Source organism: Hemibagrus wyckioides, linkage group LG13 (genome assembly GCF_019097595.1).
Source record: "Hemibagrus wyckioides isolate EC202008001 linkage group LG13, SWU_Hwy_1.0, whole genome shotgun sequence".
Lineage (NCBI taxonomy): Eukaryota > Metazoa > Chordata > Actinopteri > Siluriformes > Bagridae > Hemibagrus > Hemibagrus wyckioides.
This window is the reverse complement of record NC_080722.1, coordinates 14,100,001-14,113,728: the sequence shown is the minus strand read 5'-3', so window position 1 is coordinate 14,113,728 and position 13,728 is coordinate 14,100,001. Positions and strand designations below refer to the sequence as shown.

The 13,728-nt window shown below is 40.8% G+C and overlaps 2 protein-coding genes across 32 annotated transcripts in view; both read left to right on the top strand.

Annotated features, from left to right (window-relative positions):
• LOC131363711 (actin-binding LIM protein 1-like) overlaps positions 1 to 9,616 on the top strand; it is a 57,426-nt gene extending 47,810 nt beyond the window's left edge. For 5 of the 31 annotated variants that reach the window (XM_058406501.1, XM_058406504.1, XM_058406503.1 and 2 more), the window contains 17 exons: positions 787 to 831; positions 1,391 to 1,468; positions 1,948 to 2,106; positions 3,099 to 3,146; positions 3,528 to 3,566; positions 4,003 to 4,038; positions 4,244 to 4,373; positions 4,669 to 4,761; positions 5,652 to 5,666; positions 6,245 to 6,337; positions 6,554 to 6,601; positions 7,459 to 7,605; positions 7,989 to 8,074; positions 8,242 to 8,365; positions 8,446 to 8,510; positions 9,324 to 9,378; positions 9,479 to 9,616. In XM_058406501.1, coding sequence (XP_058262484.1) covers positions 787 to 831; positions 1,391 to 1,468; positions 1,948 to 2,106; positions 3,099 to 3,146; positions 3,528 to 3,566; positions 4,003 to 4,038; positions 4,244 to 4,373; positions 4,669 to 4,761; positions 5,652 to 5,666; positions 6,245 to 6,337; positions 6,554 to 6,601; positions 7,459 to 7,605; positions 7,989 to 8,074; positions 8,242 to 8,365; positions 8,446 to 8,510; positions 9,324 to 9,378; positions 9,479 to 9,498 — 1,281 coding nt within the window. In that variant the 3' untranslated portion in view covers positions 9,499 to 9,616. The remainder of the gene's footprint in view (positions 1 to 786; positions 832 to 1,390; positions 1,469 to 1,947; positions 2,107 to 3,098; positions 3,147 to 3,527; positions 3,567 to 4,002; positions 4,039 to 4,243; positions 4,374 to 4,668; positions 4,762 to 5,651; positions 5,667 to 6,244; positions 6,338 to 6,553; positions 6,602 to 7,458; positions 7,606 to 7,988; positions 8,075 to 8,241; positions 8,366 to 8,445; positions 8,511 to 9,323; positions 9,379 to 9,478) is intronic. The other 26 variants (XM_058406509.1, XM_058406499.1, XM_058406519.1 and 23 more) reach the window with 24 other exon arrangements.
• A 213-nt stretch (positions 9,617 to 9,829) lies between these two features.
• On the top strand, positions 9,830 to 12,610 carry LOC131363714 (actin-binding LIM protein 1-like). Its single transcript, XM_058406530.1, has 3 exons — positions 9,830 to 9,968; positions 10,821 to 10,901; positions 11,039 to 12,610. The coding sequence occupies exons 1-3, from the start codon at positions 9,927 to 9,929 to the stop codon at positions 11,150 to 11,152; spliced, it is 237 nt and encodes a 78-aa protein (XP_058262513.1). The 5' UTR covers positions 9,830 to 9,926; the 3' UTR covers positions 11,153 to 12,610.
• Positions 12,611 to 13,728: the final 1,118 nt, after the last annotated feature.

Genomic DNA, 13,728 nt, shown 5'->3' with positions numbered 1-13,728 from the left:
CTCATTTTTAAATAAAATATGATTGTTTGTTTATTTATTTATTCATTTATACATTTACTCAATTTATTCTGAACACACACACACACACATTCACACCTAGGGGTGTTTTAGCCAGTCCACCTACAGGCAAGTTTTTAGGAGATGGGAGATAATTGGAGAGCCTTACAGTTGAGAAAGGAAGAAACCCATGCTGACATGAGGAGAAAATACAAAACTCTACCCCGAATTCTCATTCTCCTAAAGAAGAATATTTGGAGAGAATCTAATAAAGAAAGGACTGACAAGTGTGAGTTTAATGTTTGCTCCATTCACTGATAGCGATAAGCATGAGATTAAAATGTATTGCAGTCAGTCACATGTGGCGATCAGAGACAATTTGGCTTCATTGTCATGTTGTCCATCATATAAATCAGTGGTTCTCAAACTTTTTGCACCCAGGGACATATTTAACTTTAAAATAAATGACAGATTACAGATTTTTTTAATTTTTTGATTTTAGATTTGTATTCCCAAGTAACAGAAATGTTAGGTCTAACTTAACATTTTATGTTTAATTTGAGGTTTGGATTAAACCCCATTTAAGAGACTAGTGAAAAGCTATAACTATAAAATAAATAGCATTGCTGTGATAGTATAAGGATATCACAGACCCCCTGGTTATACTTCACTGACCCCTGGGGGATCCTACTTTGGGAACCACTTATGTAAACAGTCTGTGAGTGAATCGCACAGAAGTGTGTCGGAGTGTGTGATTTCCTGTGACCCCCCCTCTTCCTCCCTCCACAGCTTCTCCCTCCCTCTGTAACCTCACTGCACCAATCAGAAAGGCAGGTACTGTATTCTGCTACTGGCAGCAGAGTGGCGCACGCTCTATGTGTCAGCAGCTTGAGGGCAGCACACCCACACTCAACTAGCCTATGACCTCATAATGACCTCTGTTTGTGTCAATACACTGTTCATCTCAGTGGGCATGTGGCTGTTGCCCTCTGACCAGGTTTGCGAGAAGGCAATCAGACTCACGGTAGAAACTTGACTCAGATATGAGCTCACAGCCCAAGATTGGAGAAAAATACCATTTAACAATACATCACCATAGCAACAAAACTGCATCTGTTTACAAAGCAAATCATTCTGATTTTAATAGCTTTTCTGTCATTTCTAAAAGAGCCATATCTAGAGGACCATGCTGCATGGCCTGTGGATGGCAGCTTGACATGGCTTGTGGATGTTTCTGTATAAGAAGCTGGGATGGGATGCTGTTAATGCTGATATCGAAAACTTGACTTGTGCACTGATCCTGTCATTCGAGCTTACGTGCCAGTCTCTGTGTCTATGTGCATGCATGTTAGTGCTTGGCTGATCACTAACACAAAGTCTCGTTCATCTGCAGCCCACAAGGTCTTCGTCGGAGAGTATCTGTTCTCGGCCGGGTTCCAGCATCCCTGGCTCACCTGGTCACACCATCTATGTGAGTCGTCCTCGCCAGCGCCCCTTATCACTCCCTGAACCAATCACCATTCTCTCTGAAATGGACTCTGTAGCTGCATGAGGCTGCACAGAATGATCTTTTGCTCATGTTCTTTCTCTTCTTTCTGTCTATACTTTTGCAGTGAGCTCTTAATATCTACCCTTCTCTATATAGTAAATATACGTACATGCATACACAGGGAATCACTATATATACATATATACTGTTTAAGGGATTTGTAGTATAACAGGAAGCACAGCTGCAATGAATCATAGCCATATATGAAGCCCCATATGGTCTGTGTTTTTTTTTTGTTGTTGTTTTTTTTTTTTTGTGGTGACCCGTGTGACGTGCTGTTGTAACTATGGTCATATGTGATGTGGAAATGTTTGACCCCCAGTATGACCTTCCTTCCTTACCCTTTGTCTCTCCCTCTGTGTGATTCCCTTCCTTCTGTGTCCCACCTCTCCTCCCTCTAGGCAAAAGTAGACAATGAGATCATTGATTACAAGGACCTAGCAGCCATCCCCAGAGTCAAGGCCATTTATGACATAGAGCGTCCAGACATGATATCCTACGAGTCTCTGCACTCCACCTCCTCTACCCTGGAGAGACAGGGCAGACACAGCCCTGGAGAGGTAATACAGAGCTACTATCATCTAATCACGCAATTCTCAAACAGCTGAATACACTGACATTCCTAGGGGCAGAATTATAACAGGAGTTGCATTTGGAAAATTGTTTAGGTAATCTTCAGCTAGAGCAAGACAATTTTGAATCAGTAACAGATTAGACCCAATGGGCTGAGACTTTTAGACAGGGTAGTTGAGAAAATCGGTAAAGTCAAACAAGGCTTTTTACGTATTATGCATATTACATAGTTGAATTAATAATTGATAGCAAGCTATTGAGGCTGTAATCTTTTCTGCAAAAGCTGGCAAAACATTTTTAATAGTTTGCAGCATGAATAATCTCCTGCACTCCTCATTAATACTTGTTAAGAGGATTTACATAAACATGCTTCAGTCTTGACAAAATTAATCTCATAGTGTCAGAGGAGATGATATATTGTTAAATGGTAATAAACTCCATCTCTATTAGATCATGGCATCTTGGCAAATGTTTTTTACTTTATCAGTCCCCTGCTTAAATGGGCTCGGGATCTCTCTAAGGTCAGTAGTGTACCAGGCCATGGCCCCATATACCCAGCCTCACCCTGATAGCGATCCTAACCCTTCTACCCTGAAAATGATCTGTATTTGTGTGTGTGTGTGTGTGTGTGTGTGTAAATTTGTATATTTCTGTTTCAATGACTATTTAATATCATGTACTTGGCATTGTCTTGTCAATCCATGTCTGTGTGTATCCGAGGAAATTGAGTGTGTTTTATATTTACTGTCTCATATTAAACATTGCCAAGTTGTACCTGGATCTGCCTGTGCGGTGTCTATGTCCAGATTGCAGTGTTAGGGTGCCCTCTGCTGACCACACTCAGGGTTTTATTGACATATGAGGGACACACTTTCGAGAGCTGGTTTTTTTTTTGTTGGTAGTGTTATATGTCAAGTAATGACCATCAGATTGAAAGCAGTCTCATGCTGTAACTGTAGGCTCTGCTTCCTTCCTACAGTGCCAGAGTACTACAGGTGACCAATCCCCCATCAGAGGCCATATTAAAGTGAGTGTGTGCAGGATTGCAGCAATGCATACCCAGTGACTTCACTAATCCTAAAGTAACACTTCTAACACCCTGGCTTAGTTTTCTTAACTAGCTCATAAATGTTACTATGAAGCAGCAACATGATAAACAAACAGAATATTTCTAACCAAACTAATCACATTCTAGTAATGTGTCAGTGTTAATCTGAGAAAAATGACAATTCTGCACTGAATTGTGAGAAAGTTGTGTAATGTTTTTCCCTATTTTATACTTCAAATCAATAACAAAAAAGAACTTGTTTGAAGGACCGTTAGTCAAATGAAAGGGATCACAATGTAAAGTGACTTTAATGAAATTCATTGCTGATAGTGACACTCTGGTTTATATCTGCTTTATTAGACCATGCCACAAGACCCTTCCCCCATGTCAGCCGAGACTGTAAGTTGTTCAGGAATGTTGAAACTTATAGCACAAGCTTATCTTCACCAGCACAGTTTCATCCTGCACAACTTTTCCCTCCTGTCTGATTTTTCCATCTGTTGTATATGAGTTCTGAGCGCCGCTGTGTGTCTCAGCATGTGAACTGCAGCTTGTTTGTCTTGTCTTTATCTTTGTGTTTCATTCTAAACTTAAAAAAATCATTGCAGACTGTCTAATCTCTGCTTTCCCTGCCTAAAATCTAGTTCAAATATTCACATTCTTGTTTCAATTAGTATCTACAATCGACAGTGTTATGCTTTTACAGTGAATCGGTTATTTTTTACATTCTAGACCTATTTACGCTATCCTATTACTCTGTCTAAAGAATTTGTATTTTAGTCAAATTTACACAGAGCTTTTCTCCCTGTTGTTGTTGTTGTTGTTGTTTCTTCAGTCACCAAGAACCCTGTCTCCCACCCCGTCTGCTGAGGTTAGAGTCTGCTCCTTACTAAGACCTAGATACATGCTGACATCAGTGCAGTTAGTGTTGTTTTAGTCGTCTTACTAATTTTTATTTGTTGCGAGAACAAAAATCATGTTCTAGTTATAGGGCTTCTGCACATAGCACAGCATCGACAGCATCAGATAACTGTGTCCTGTAAATCAACAGTGAGTGTGTGTGTGCTGTGTATTAGGGCTGTTATGACATTCGAGAGCGCATCATGCAACGATCCACCAGCCAGGGCTCCATCGGCTCGCCGATGTACAGCAGACACAACTACACACCTACACTGTCTAAGACACCGCAGCACTTCCACAGACCAGGTGAGAGTCAGCTTCACTTCTGTCACTTCTGTATGTACTTCCTTTAGGTTTAACACCGAAGCAGCTACTAGTGTGTGTATGTGTGAGAGAGAGAGAGAGAGAGAGAGAGAGAGACAGAGAGAGAAAGACAGCGAGTGTATGTGGCATTACTGGAAGCTCTAGTTCTTTCCTCTTTTCCCGCTTTCCTTCTTCTTTCCCTGCTTTGCTCATTTTGCCACTCCTTCCCTCTTTTCCCCCTGTCTCTCTTCCCACACCCTTTTTTCTCCATCCTCCTCTTTGTCTGAGCGCCTGGCAGGAATGCTGAAGCTCTGCTCCTCTTTGCGCTCTAGCAACAGTGACAACCGTCCCACTTCCCCTTTCCGACATCACTTCCTCCCCCATAACAAAGGTAAGAACCCGCACATCTTCCCTGACTGGAAAGAAGGCATTAGATTCCAGTAGTAGTGTCAGTAGGTGTGTTTCCGCTGAGGTTTCCCATATTGTTAAGGAGCTAAACAGTTCTGGAACAAGTTTGTATATCTACCAACCGTCAGGAACCACAAGCTTTAACAGAAGTGGTAGGCAGTACAACATTTCGACACTCGGCATAAGCATGTAAAACATGGAGGGTGTTAAGATTTGTTGATTTGTTGATGGCCAGTTTTGGACTTTTAATTTTATTAAATCTAAAGCCAGTTTTGCCTACCTTGATATCTTTTGTGTCGTCTAGTTAATTTGGTGCCAGGCTGTCACTGCTGAGCATTAGGACCATAAACAAAATTGCATTCACACCTGGAAACCAAACTTACTATTGATATCAAACATGCAGCACATAAGAGCATCATCCATTCTGGCAAGCTTGCGTATGAGCAATCAGCACTGTTGAGTAGTTATTTTTCCACAGAAATGTACTTTCCACAGAAATGAAAATGATTCCAGGAACTAGAAATTGGCACTACAACATCAGGTGGAAATGTGCCTAAACCCTGTGCAGTCCAGAGAATCTTTGCCAAAATATTTTGACTCCTTCAGTCGTTCTGAAGATAGAGCTTTGGAGTGATTTTATAGACATAGTGTGTGTAGCTTGATGGTTTGTGCACCGCATACAGCAGCATTGTTAAAGGGATTCAGAAGTTCAGAACTTGTGTCATCAGCATGGCATGTATACTTTCTGATTTAGTTAGGTTAAAAGTTGCACTGGGACGGCCATATTGCTCCCAAGCTTGATGCGAACTGAGCACGGCCGGCTAATCCCACGTTCCTGTATATAATGCATATGTGCCTCTGTCCTTCTTACAGATTCTTTCTGCATAGGTATGTCTTGGCTTTGTGGCTGTTATTCTCATTGTGTGGTGCTTACACTATCTTGTGTCTGTGGCAGCTGTGAGGCATGTCCCATCTAAAACTACTATGACTGTTTCTCTCTCCTCTTTCTGTCTCGTCGTCTTCGTTTCAGCACGGTATTTTTCGGCATTAGATGATGTGACGTCTCTCCACTTACACTTTCTGCTGCATGCTGCCACTATTTACTTTCCTACAGTATCACAGTAGGGAATTCATGGAAATGAGCGATTAAACTTCTGCCCCTTTTTTGTTATCCTTATATTTATGGGCATCTTGAGTGTTGCAGATGTACAGTGCAGTTTTAGTTTTGGATGCTCAAGTGTTTGTCAGTGTGGAGAATTTGCATGCCGTGTCTCTGGTGTCCTATCTGTGTCTGTTTTCTTGTACAGAGAGGTCACGCTTGATTCATCCATCACACTTTCCTTAACTACTTATATCCTCTTTCATTGTCCATATTTACATAAGCAAAAATGTATTCTTTCTTTCTTCCCCTCTTTCTTTCACGCTTGTTTCCTTTTCCCTGCTTCTTCTCCTCTGCTTTTTTGGAGGCACTGAGCCGTCGAGTGGCCGGAGTTCTCCCCTGTCCTCTCGCTCGGCCACCCCGACCCTCTGTCTGACCCCTAAACATTTCCACATCCCAGGTAGGAGCAGGAGTATCAACAAGCAGGAATGTGTGTGTGAGAGAGAGAGAGAGAGAGAGAGAGAGATTTCCCAACTCACTTCTTCAGTCTAAATTATTCTTGATGTGTGTATTATGTGCATTCCAGTTCAGATCATTTCATCCATCATCATCAGTGTTCAGACTGTTAATATCTGAGATTTCTGAGCTCCATTTTTGTCTTTACTTTTTATTCCAGACCAAGGCATGAACATGTACAGAAAGCCGCCAATCTACAAACAACATGGTATGATCATTTGATCATTTCTAACAGCTACATTTACTTCACCGGATTTTAATGTGCTTTGGCGGTTAAGCATTTGTTTGTGGTTATGTGTAAATGGATTAGTAAAGCATAATCCTGGTAAGAGTCACATAATGAATATTTTAATGTTTGAGTAAGTGAGGTGAGTATAGTGAGACAGATTTTTACATTTTTTTGTCTTCAGTTGTCATCAAATTATCAGTGAGAGTGATGTTTTGTGTGAATGTGCATTCTCTGACCACATTTTGTATATTTATGTTTGTTCATCTGGATGTTGACATCATCTTGCCATTAACATTTCATTGTGGCATATGTGACAACATATTCCATGTTCACATGTAAGTACTGTTCAGCTCAGCTCAGCTCAGTTCGGTCTCTCTGACAGTTGTTTGTGCTACTCTCTTCTCTTTCCTCATTGCCAACTCGCTCGGCCCTGAAAACTAAAATCACTACTCCTCTTCTGCCCTGTAAAAAACTTTTGCCTTTAATTGCATGGGGTTATGAAATGCAGACTCTCACAGGAATCACTAATGACGGGAGCTTTGAGAGCTTACACTTTGCATCCTTTATGAAATCATTTTCTGGAAATTAAATAGTGCTATGCAGAGATCTGTATGAACTACAGTGCTGGTCATAAAATATCAAAGCATGTGACATTGTTCAAAATGTTTTTTTGTTTTTTTTGGAAAAATGATAAAAACACAAATCTTGTGCCCAGTGAATATAAATCGAATCCAAAACTATGCGATGTCCTGCTTTGAATGGAATGGCCAGCATTGTATGTGCTTTCCGCCTTTGTCAATCAACTGATAGTCAAGTTCCCCAAAATACCAATCCAGATTCAGCTGCCCTCGCAGCCCAGAGCAAGTTTGCTGGTGACATCATCAAATCTTCCAAGTTCCCTGCTGCTCAAGCGCCCCAGCCGGATGAAACAGCAAAGATTGAGACTGACTACTGGCCGTGTCCTCCCTCCCTTGCAGCCCTAGGTAGGCTCCTACCTCTGGCTCCTCCAGGAAGATTTAGCCTACTGAGAAGCATGTGAAGGCAAAAGAATGATCTTGGCGATGTCAGTATTGTATCTCTTGTCAGTATGACTCGGCGGTGCAAGAGCAGTAGTTTGTGAGGAGTGGTATAGAAACTTTTCGTTAATTGGGTTAGGGAATATAAATCTTAAATCAATTAAATCATCCACATCATCGATGCACATACCATTGCTCAGTTCTGATCATTACACTGTTACTGTTTATTTCCATTTGTTTTTGGTATGATCTGCAGAAGCTTGGCAGCTTTCATCAAAAGATAATAATCCAAACTGTAATGTATATTATGTACACTGATCCTCTGTATATTTTGATTGATGTGCAATCAGGTTCAGATATGAGGAGTCGCTCGCGAGATGAAGAAGAGGAGGAACAAGTGAAACGAAGACAGCTCCAAGAAGATCATCTTAGCAAGGTAATGGAGCTAGCACACTAGCACAAAACATTATAATCCTAGAGAAAGTGAAAGAAATCACAGAAAACAACAGAGATGGGAGGTATGTTATTATTAACTAGACATCACAGGCTGGATCCATGTAGCTCAGATTGCTGAAAATGCAACGGCTTTTTCCAATACTGCAGATCCAGTCTGGTCTTGGGAAGCTGATTTTGAAGGAAGAGATGGAGAGGGAAATGAACAGAGAGAGATATGCTCGCAGTGTGGCCGCCCAGCGGTACGAGCCTCAGCACTCCAACTACACAGCAGGTACTACACCATACACCAGCTCCTCGAACTGCACGTGGCTTTGGCACTGTCACACTCACAGTTTAATCATTCGTCTGCAGATCCCAACTCTCCCACGTCTAAAACCTCTTCACTGCCAGGATATGGACGCAACGGCCTTCTTCGGGTAAGAGAGCAGGCCACAGTAGGTGTGTCTTTAAGCTAGTTTATAAAAATTGGGGTATTTCATTTGAGGTCTGTTGCATGGAGGTTTGAGTGGGCTTACTGTAAAATCTATGAGGATGTCTTTGATTGCATTTATGTATTTCATGCATATATTCACAGATTTTACTTGCCAGGATCCAATAGGAGCTTTTTAATTATATTTCTAACCATTTGTACATTCACTACCAACATCTGCTAACTAACTTGTTGCCTAACATGATAGGATTTCAGAGATAAACTTTAGTAATGTCTTATATGTGAAGCATTTTCACAGCTAGGGCTAGTACGCTAGTTAACACAAAATAACTTCACATGATTTCTGAGAAGATTTTAGTTCATATTTATATTTGCAACAATCTTAACTTTTTAATAGACAGCCAACTTCTATAGCTTGCAGAATTTCTAAGAGGATGTAAAATCTTTTGAATTGCATTGCTAACAGTGACTAGCTGAACATAAGTGACAGGATTTCTAAAAGAAAGAAAGATGCTAGCCAAATATCAACAATGATTTGATTAAGCAGGAGTTATAACTAGTTAAAACTAGCTAACATTACGCCTTGATACCACACAGTTTACAGTTGTAGAGCTACTTGGCCTGCTGTCGACAGGAAGATGTTTGAAATGTATGTCCTTGACTTTATATACATTATATATGGGCAGAAAGTCATGGCCACTAGTCTGCAGCCTCACACTGTTTTACAATTATGGAAAGAGAAAAATCTTTACACACATTCACATGACTTCATGTCTTTGGTCTGTCTTTTCATTCACAGTCAACAGAATTCTCTCAGTATAACAGTTACGGCGATGTGTGTGGAGGTCAGAGAGGTATTTAACTGCCTTACATATCATGTTTAGAGTAGTCTTTGAATTGGAACAAACGCTCACACTAAACTGTCTTCTTCCTCCCTTTTCTATTGCTTTGCAGATTTCAAGGTACGTGAATGATACAGACTATAACCTGATCAGCTGCACTGAGCATGTGCGTCAGCCATCATGTACATGCGAATGTGGAATCATGCGCCATGTGACACCCTGCTGCGCTTATGCCTGAGTTACAAACAGCTCAGGCAAGGGGAGGGGAGCATGGACAAGGGGTTTCATCATTACATACGCACATCCTGAGAAGTTTGTACATAGCCAGAGTTAGACTAAAGGAGTAAACCTTATCTTCATGGGTAGCATAGTTAACGTCAGACTCCCTCCTCATAGTATCAGATAAGAAAAGTAGGTGTTTGTCTTTAGTTGTCAAGACTTTCCAATGGTTCCTCCATTTCCTACCATTCCTCTTTTTGTTTCTTTTTTTTTTTTTATTTACATTGCATGTGTGTTCTGTTCTGTAGCTCGTCCAAGATGGCCAGGTTCCCCTAAGCAGAATGGACAGGGGATTGTCAATGCCTAACATGTTGGAACATAAAGCAAGTATCCCATGTGTTTTTGTTTGTTTTGTTTTGTATTTGGTGAGAAATACATTTCACCTCTCGTTATCATTTTGTGTTCCCTCTTGTTCTGTTAACACCCAATCCCTTAACACACAGATTATTTTATTAGAGTAAAGTAGGGTCTCTTGGCACAGCCTCACAGGTTATAGGCATGGGGATGAAGGGAGAAGACTAGGGACTTCCAGTGCTGTGAAATGATGTAATGATATGCTTTGCTATGTCTGCGCTGTACACATTTTTCCAGATCATTGATTCCCACCTTTCCTAAATCTGGCTGAAGAGGCTTAAGAGCTGCATGTTCTTGGTTTCTTTAAAGGTGCTGCTATAGTCCCCACAATCTTCATATGATCATGCATTGTTCCATATTATTTTGTATTAAATAAAGTAAAAATATTTCTAGTAGAAAAGATACATGTCCTCCATCCAGAGTTAAAATTGGAATGACATTGCAGATTCACTTCCTTTTTATTTAGATAAATGATTTTTTTTTAAAAATATCTATACATTAATTTGGCCATCTTCACTTTATGTCCTCTTCTTACTTTTTGGAAGTGATGTGATGTTTGTTATTTTAAAAAGGCATTCAGACATTATTCACAAATAAATGTTGGTCTGCTTTTTCCCATTTCTCTCCCCTTGTGACCTACTGAGTTGTGGCCAGCCCCTAGCACACGTCCCTGTCTCTGTGAGGTTTAGAATTTGATGTTTTTGTTTCTGTGTCTTCCCTGCATGTGCATTTTTCCAGCTTTGCTGTTCAGTGATTCATTGTGTTTGGCAAATGTCTTGCATTGCATTCTCCATAACAAGACAATCCCTCCTTTTGTAAAGGTATATCCCTATGAAATGCTCACTGTCACCAACAGAGGGCGTACTAAGCTTCCGAAGGACGTGGACAGGACAAGACTGGAGGTAATTAAGAGAGAAGCCTCGCTGTAGGTGGTGGCGTGGGAATAATGTGTGTTGATGCTGCACTTTCCCTGCGTACCCTCTTTTTAATCGGACTTTCTCAGCGCAGTTATTTAACCTGTACGTTGTTGTTTCCTCAGCGTCACCTGGCTCCTGAAGTATTCTTTGATGTCTTTGGAATGGAGATCCAAGAGTTTGACAAACTTCCTCTGTGGAAGCGCAATGATATGAAGAAGAAGGCCAAGCTGTTCTAGCCAGGATATTGTGCATGTTTTAATTTATCGGTCACTCCAATAATGTATTATAGCTGTAGTTTTCTGATTTGCTTTTTCTTTATTTCCTTTTATTTTTCCTTTTTTGTTTGCTTCCAACAGTCTGATACACATGGACATCAATTACTTTTTTGATTCAAAACCAAGACCACACCGTTGTTGTTTTTTTCCAAGGCAGAGTTTTTATTTGAGTAGGTTTAAAGTGAACTGCGATCAAATCACTCCAGAGAGCAGAGGAGTGAGGACTGGTTATTATCTCTCACATTTAACTTACATGAGACCTGACTTCCGAGCAATGCTTTCTCCCCGTGCACTCCTTCCTGCCCTCTCATAAAACAGGACTGTAATCTTTTTTGGGGGAAAGTGGTGGGGGGCTGAAGGCTATCTGCAGGGTTCTTCCTCTAAACAGGCTATTAAGGTGATGGAAATGGAGGAACTCCAGAAGCTCCCCGCTGCTGTGGCCCTAACAAGGGCCTTGATGTTTGTTAATGGGGGAAGTTAGAGCTACTGTAGGTGACTGAAGATGAGAGGCCTGGGCTCCACCTGTGGTGGGGAAGGCCTTAACAGACCATCCGGGCTTCTGGAACTTATTAGAACCTGAGGCAACAGAAAGACACGTCTGCTCTAAACGCTCCTCCCTGCCATCTCCTCTCAATCACCAAGCTAATACTGAAATGGCTTAGCATGATTTCTCTACAATCAAAATCCTACTGAGTTTGATGCTCTTTTGGTAGCTCCCCATTATCTATTTTTAATTTAAAACAAACAGAAATATTGCATTTGACAGATGAGGTGCTGGTGAAATGAAAGGAAACAAAAGCCAACCTCCTCCTTCCTCTTAAAAACACCACTAGTTTTTGCACCACTAGAGGTCAGGCTTGTGTCATTAGGAACAGTTAAGGCACAACCCATCTTACTTTTTTCAGGCCTCTCCATCACTGGAATCTGACAATCCTTTCCTTCTGACCACTATCTAAGCTGCAATATATGTTTTAGCAACATATCACTTTGACTGAAGTTGCATTTGAAAAGAAACACCTTTGATATTACTGCATTTTATAAAGCTGAAGTATTTCAAACTGCCACTGTGTTGCTGGGAGACTGATGGAGCCGTAGCCATAGCATCTGTGTCAGAAGTAGGTTTGATAGCAGGGCCATATCTGTCATTCTGTATAAAGCTGCCAGACAGTGTTGTTCCCATATCACTGGATGTGCGTGCAGTAGCGTTGTTTGGCTGTTGGTGACCGTTAATTCCCAGCAGTTTCCTGTTTTATCTGCAGGGTTAAGGACCGAGGACTAGGAAATAAAAAAAAAAAAAATACTGGGTTTATATCACACAACGGAAACGTGATGAGACTAGGGTGTTAAAAATCCGGTTTTGATACCCATCATGACGATGATGTAAAAACTGAAATGAGTAATAAAACTCTGCTTCAGATATTTATGTTGTTGGTTAATCATTTTGCCTGTCCCAAACACTACCACACCGAGGCACTAATTGATAGTGTAATATTTGTGGGTTGGGTGCAAACGCTATACTGTACATTCAAATGTTTTGTGTGCATTTACACTATGGAAGGGCTTTTTCACCTAAAGAAAGTTTACTCAAGTGTATCCAATCAACTTCACCACCATTAAAATCACTAATAAAGAAGCATTCTGAGAATTCACTAGACTGTGACATGAACCCTAAATGCAAAACCACATATACGCACACATGAGCCATCCGGTCAGCTCATTATCATGGATGGCTCGGTTCATTGTATAGAACGACAATTCGTTATTTTCAGTCTTTGTTCAAAATCTTGTGACCTTGAAGCTATGCCCTAGTTCTTTTTGGTTATTTGTTCTAAAGCGGTGTGTCTTCCCCTGCAGACATTTCTAATGTAAGGTGTCTACAGGTCCCAGTAGGCAGTAATGTTAGTGTCTGAGTCTTGTGCTCCAGACCACACAAGCAAAAGAAACAGGACAAAAATGCCAGGGTAATGAGATGTTTTGCCACAATACACCAAGCCCAAGTCTTCTAGTTACATTCTCTCACACAGGGTTGTTCAGGAACCTGCTCTCTCCTGTTAACCAGACCCAATCTGAACTGCTATGTGAAGGAGTGGTGGAATAATATTGTTTCATGACATAATGCTTAGCTCCCAAGGACCTTGGAGATCAGCAGTGAGGAGTTTGAACAGGTGCCCCACTTTTTTGCGAACTCTTCAAAGGTTCCTTTAACTTGAAAAGGTGTAAAAAGTTTAAGAAAGCAGATTATTATTGCGAACTGTCACTCTGTGCATTGCCAAAGAATGAGACTGTGTGCTGAGAGATTTAGAGATCATAAAATCTTGTCTTGGATCTACATGCAATCTTTTTTGTACTTCCTACACATAAAGTGAGGATACTTTCATCTCACAGTGTCTTGGTTCTTCACTGAGAAACTACCTCTGATCATTGCCATTCCATCGCTGCTCTTTATTTAGACACACTTGGCGTTTTCCTCAGCACCTCTTTGTATAAAAAGTACTTTGTAACATAACTCTGTGTGTGTTTTATATGGGAAAGGTTCC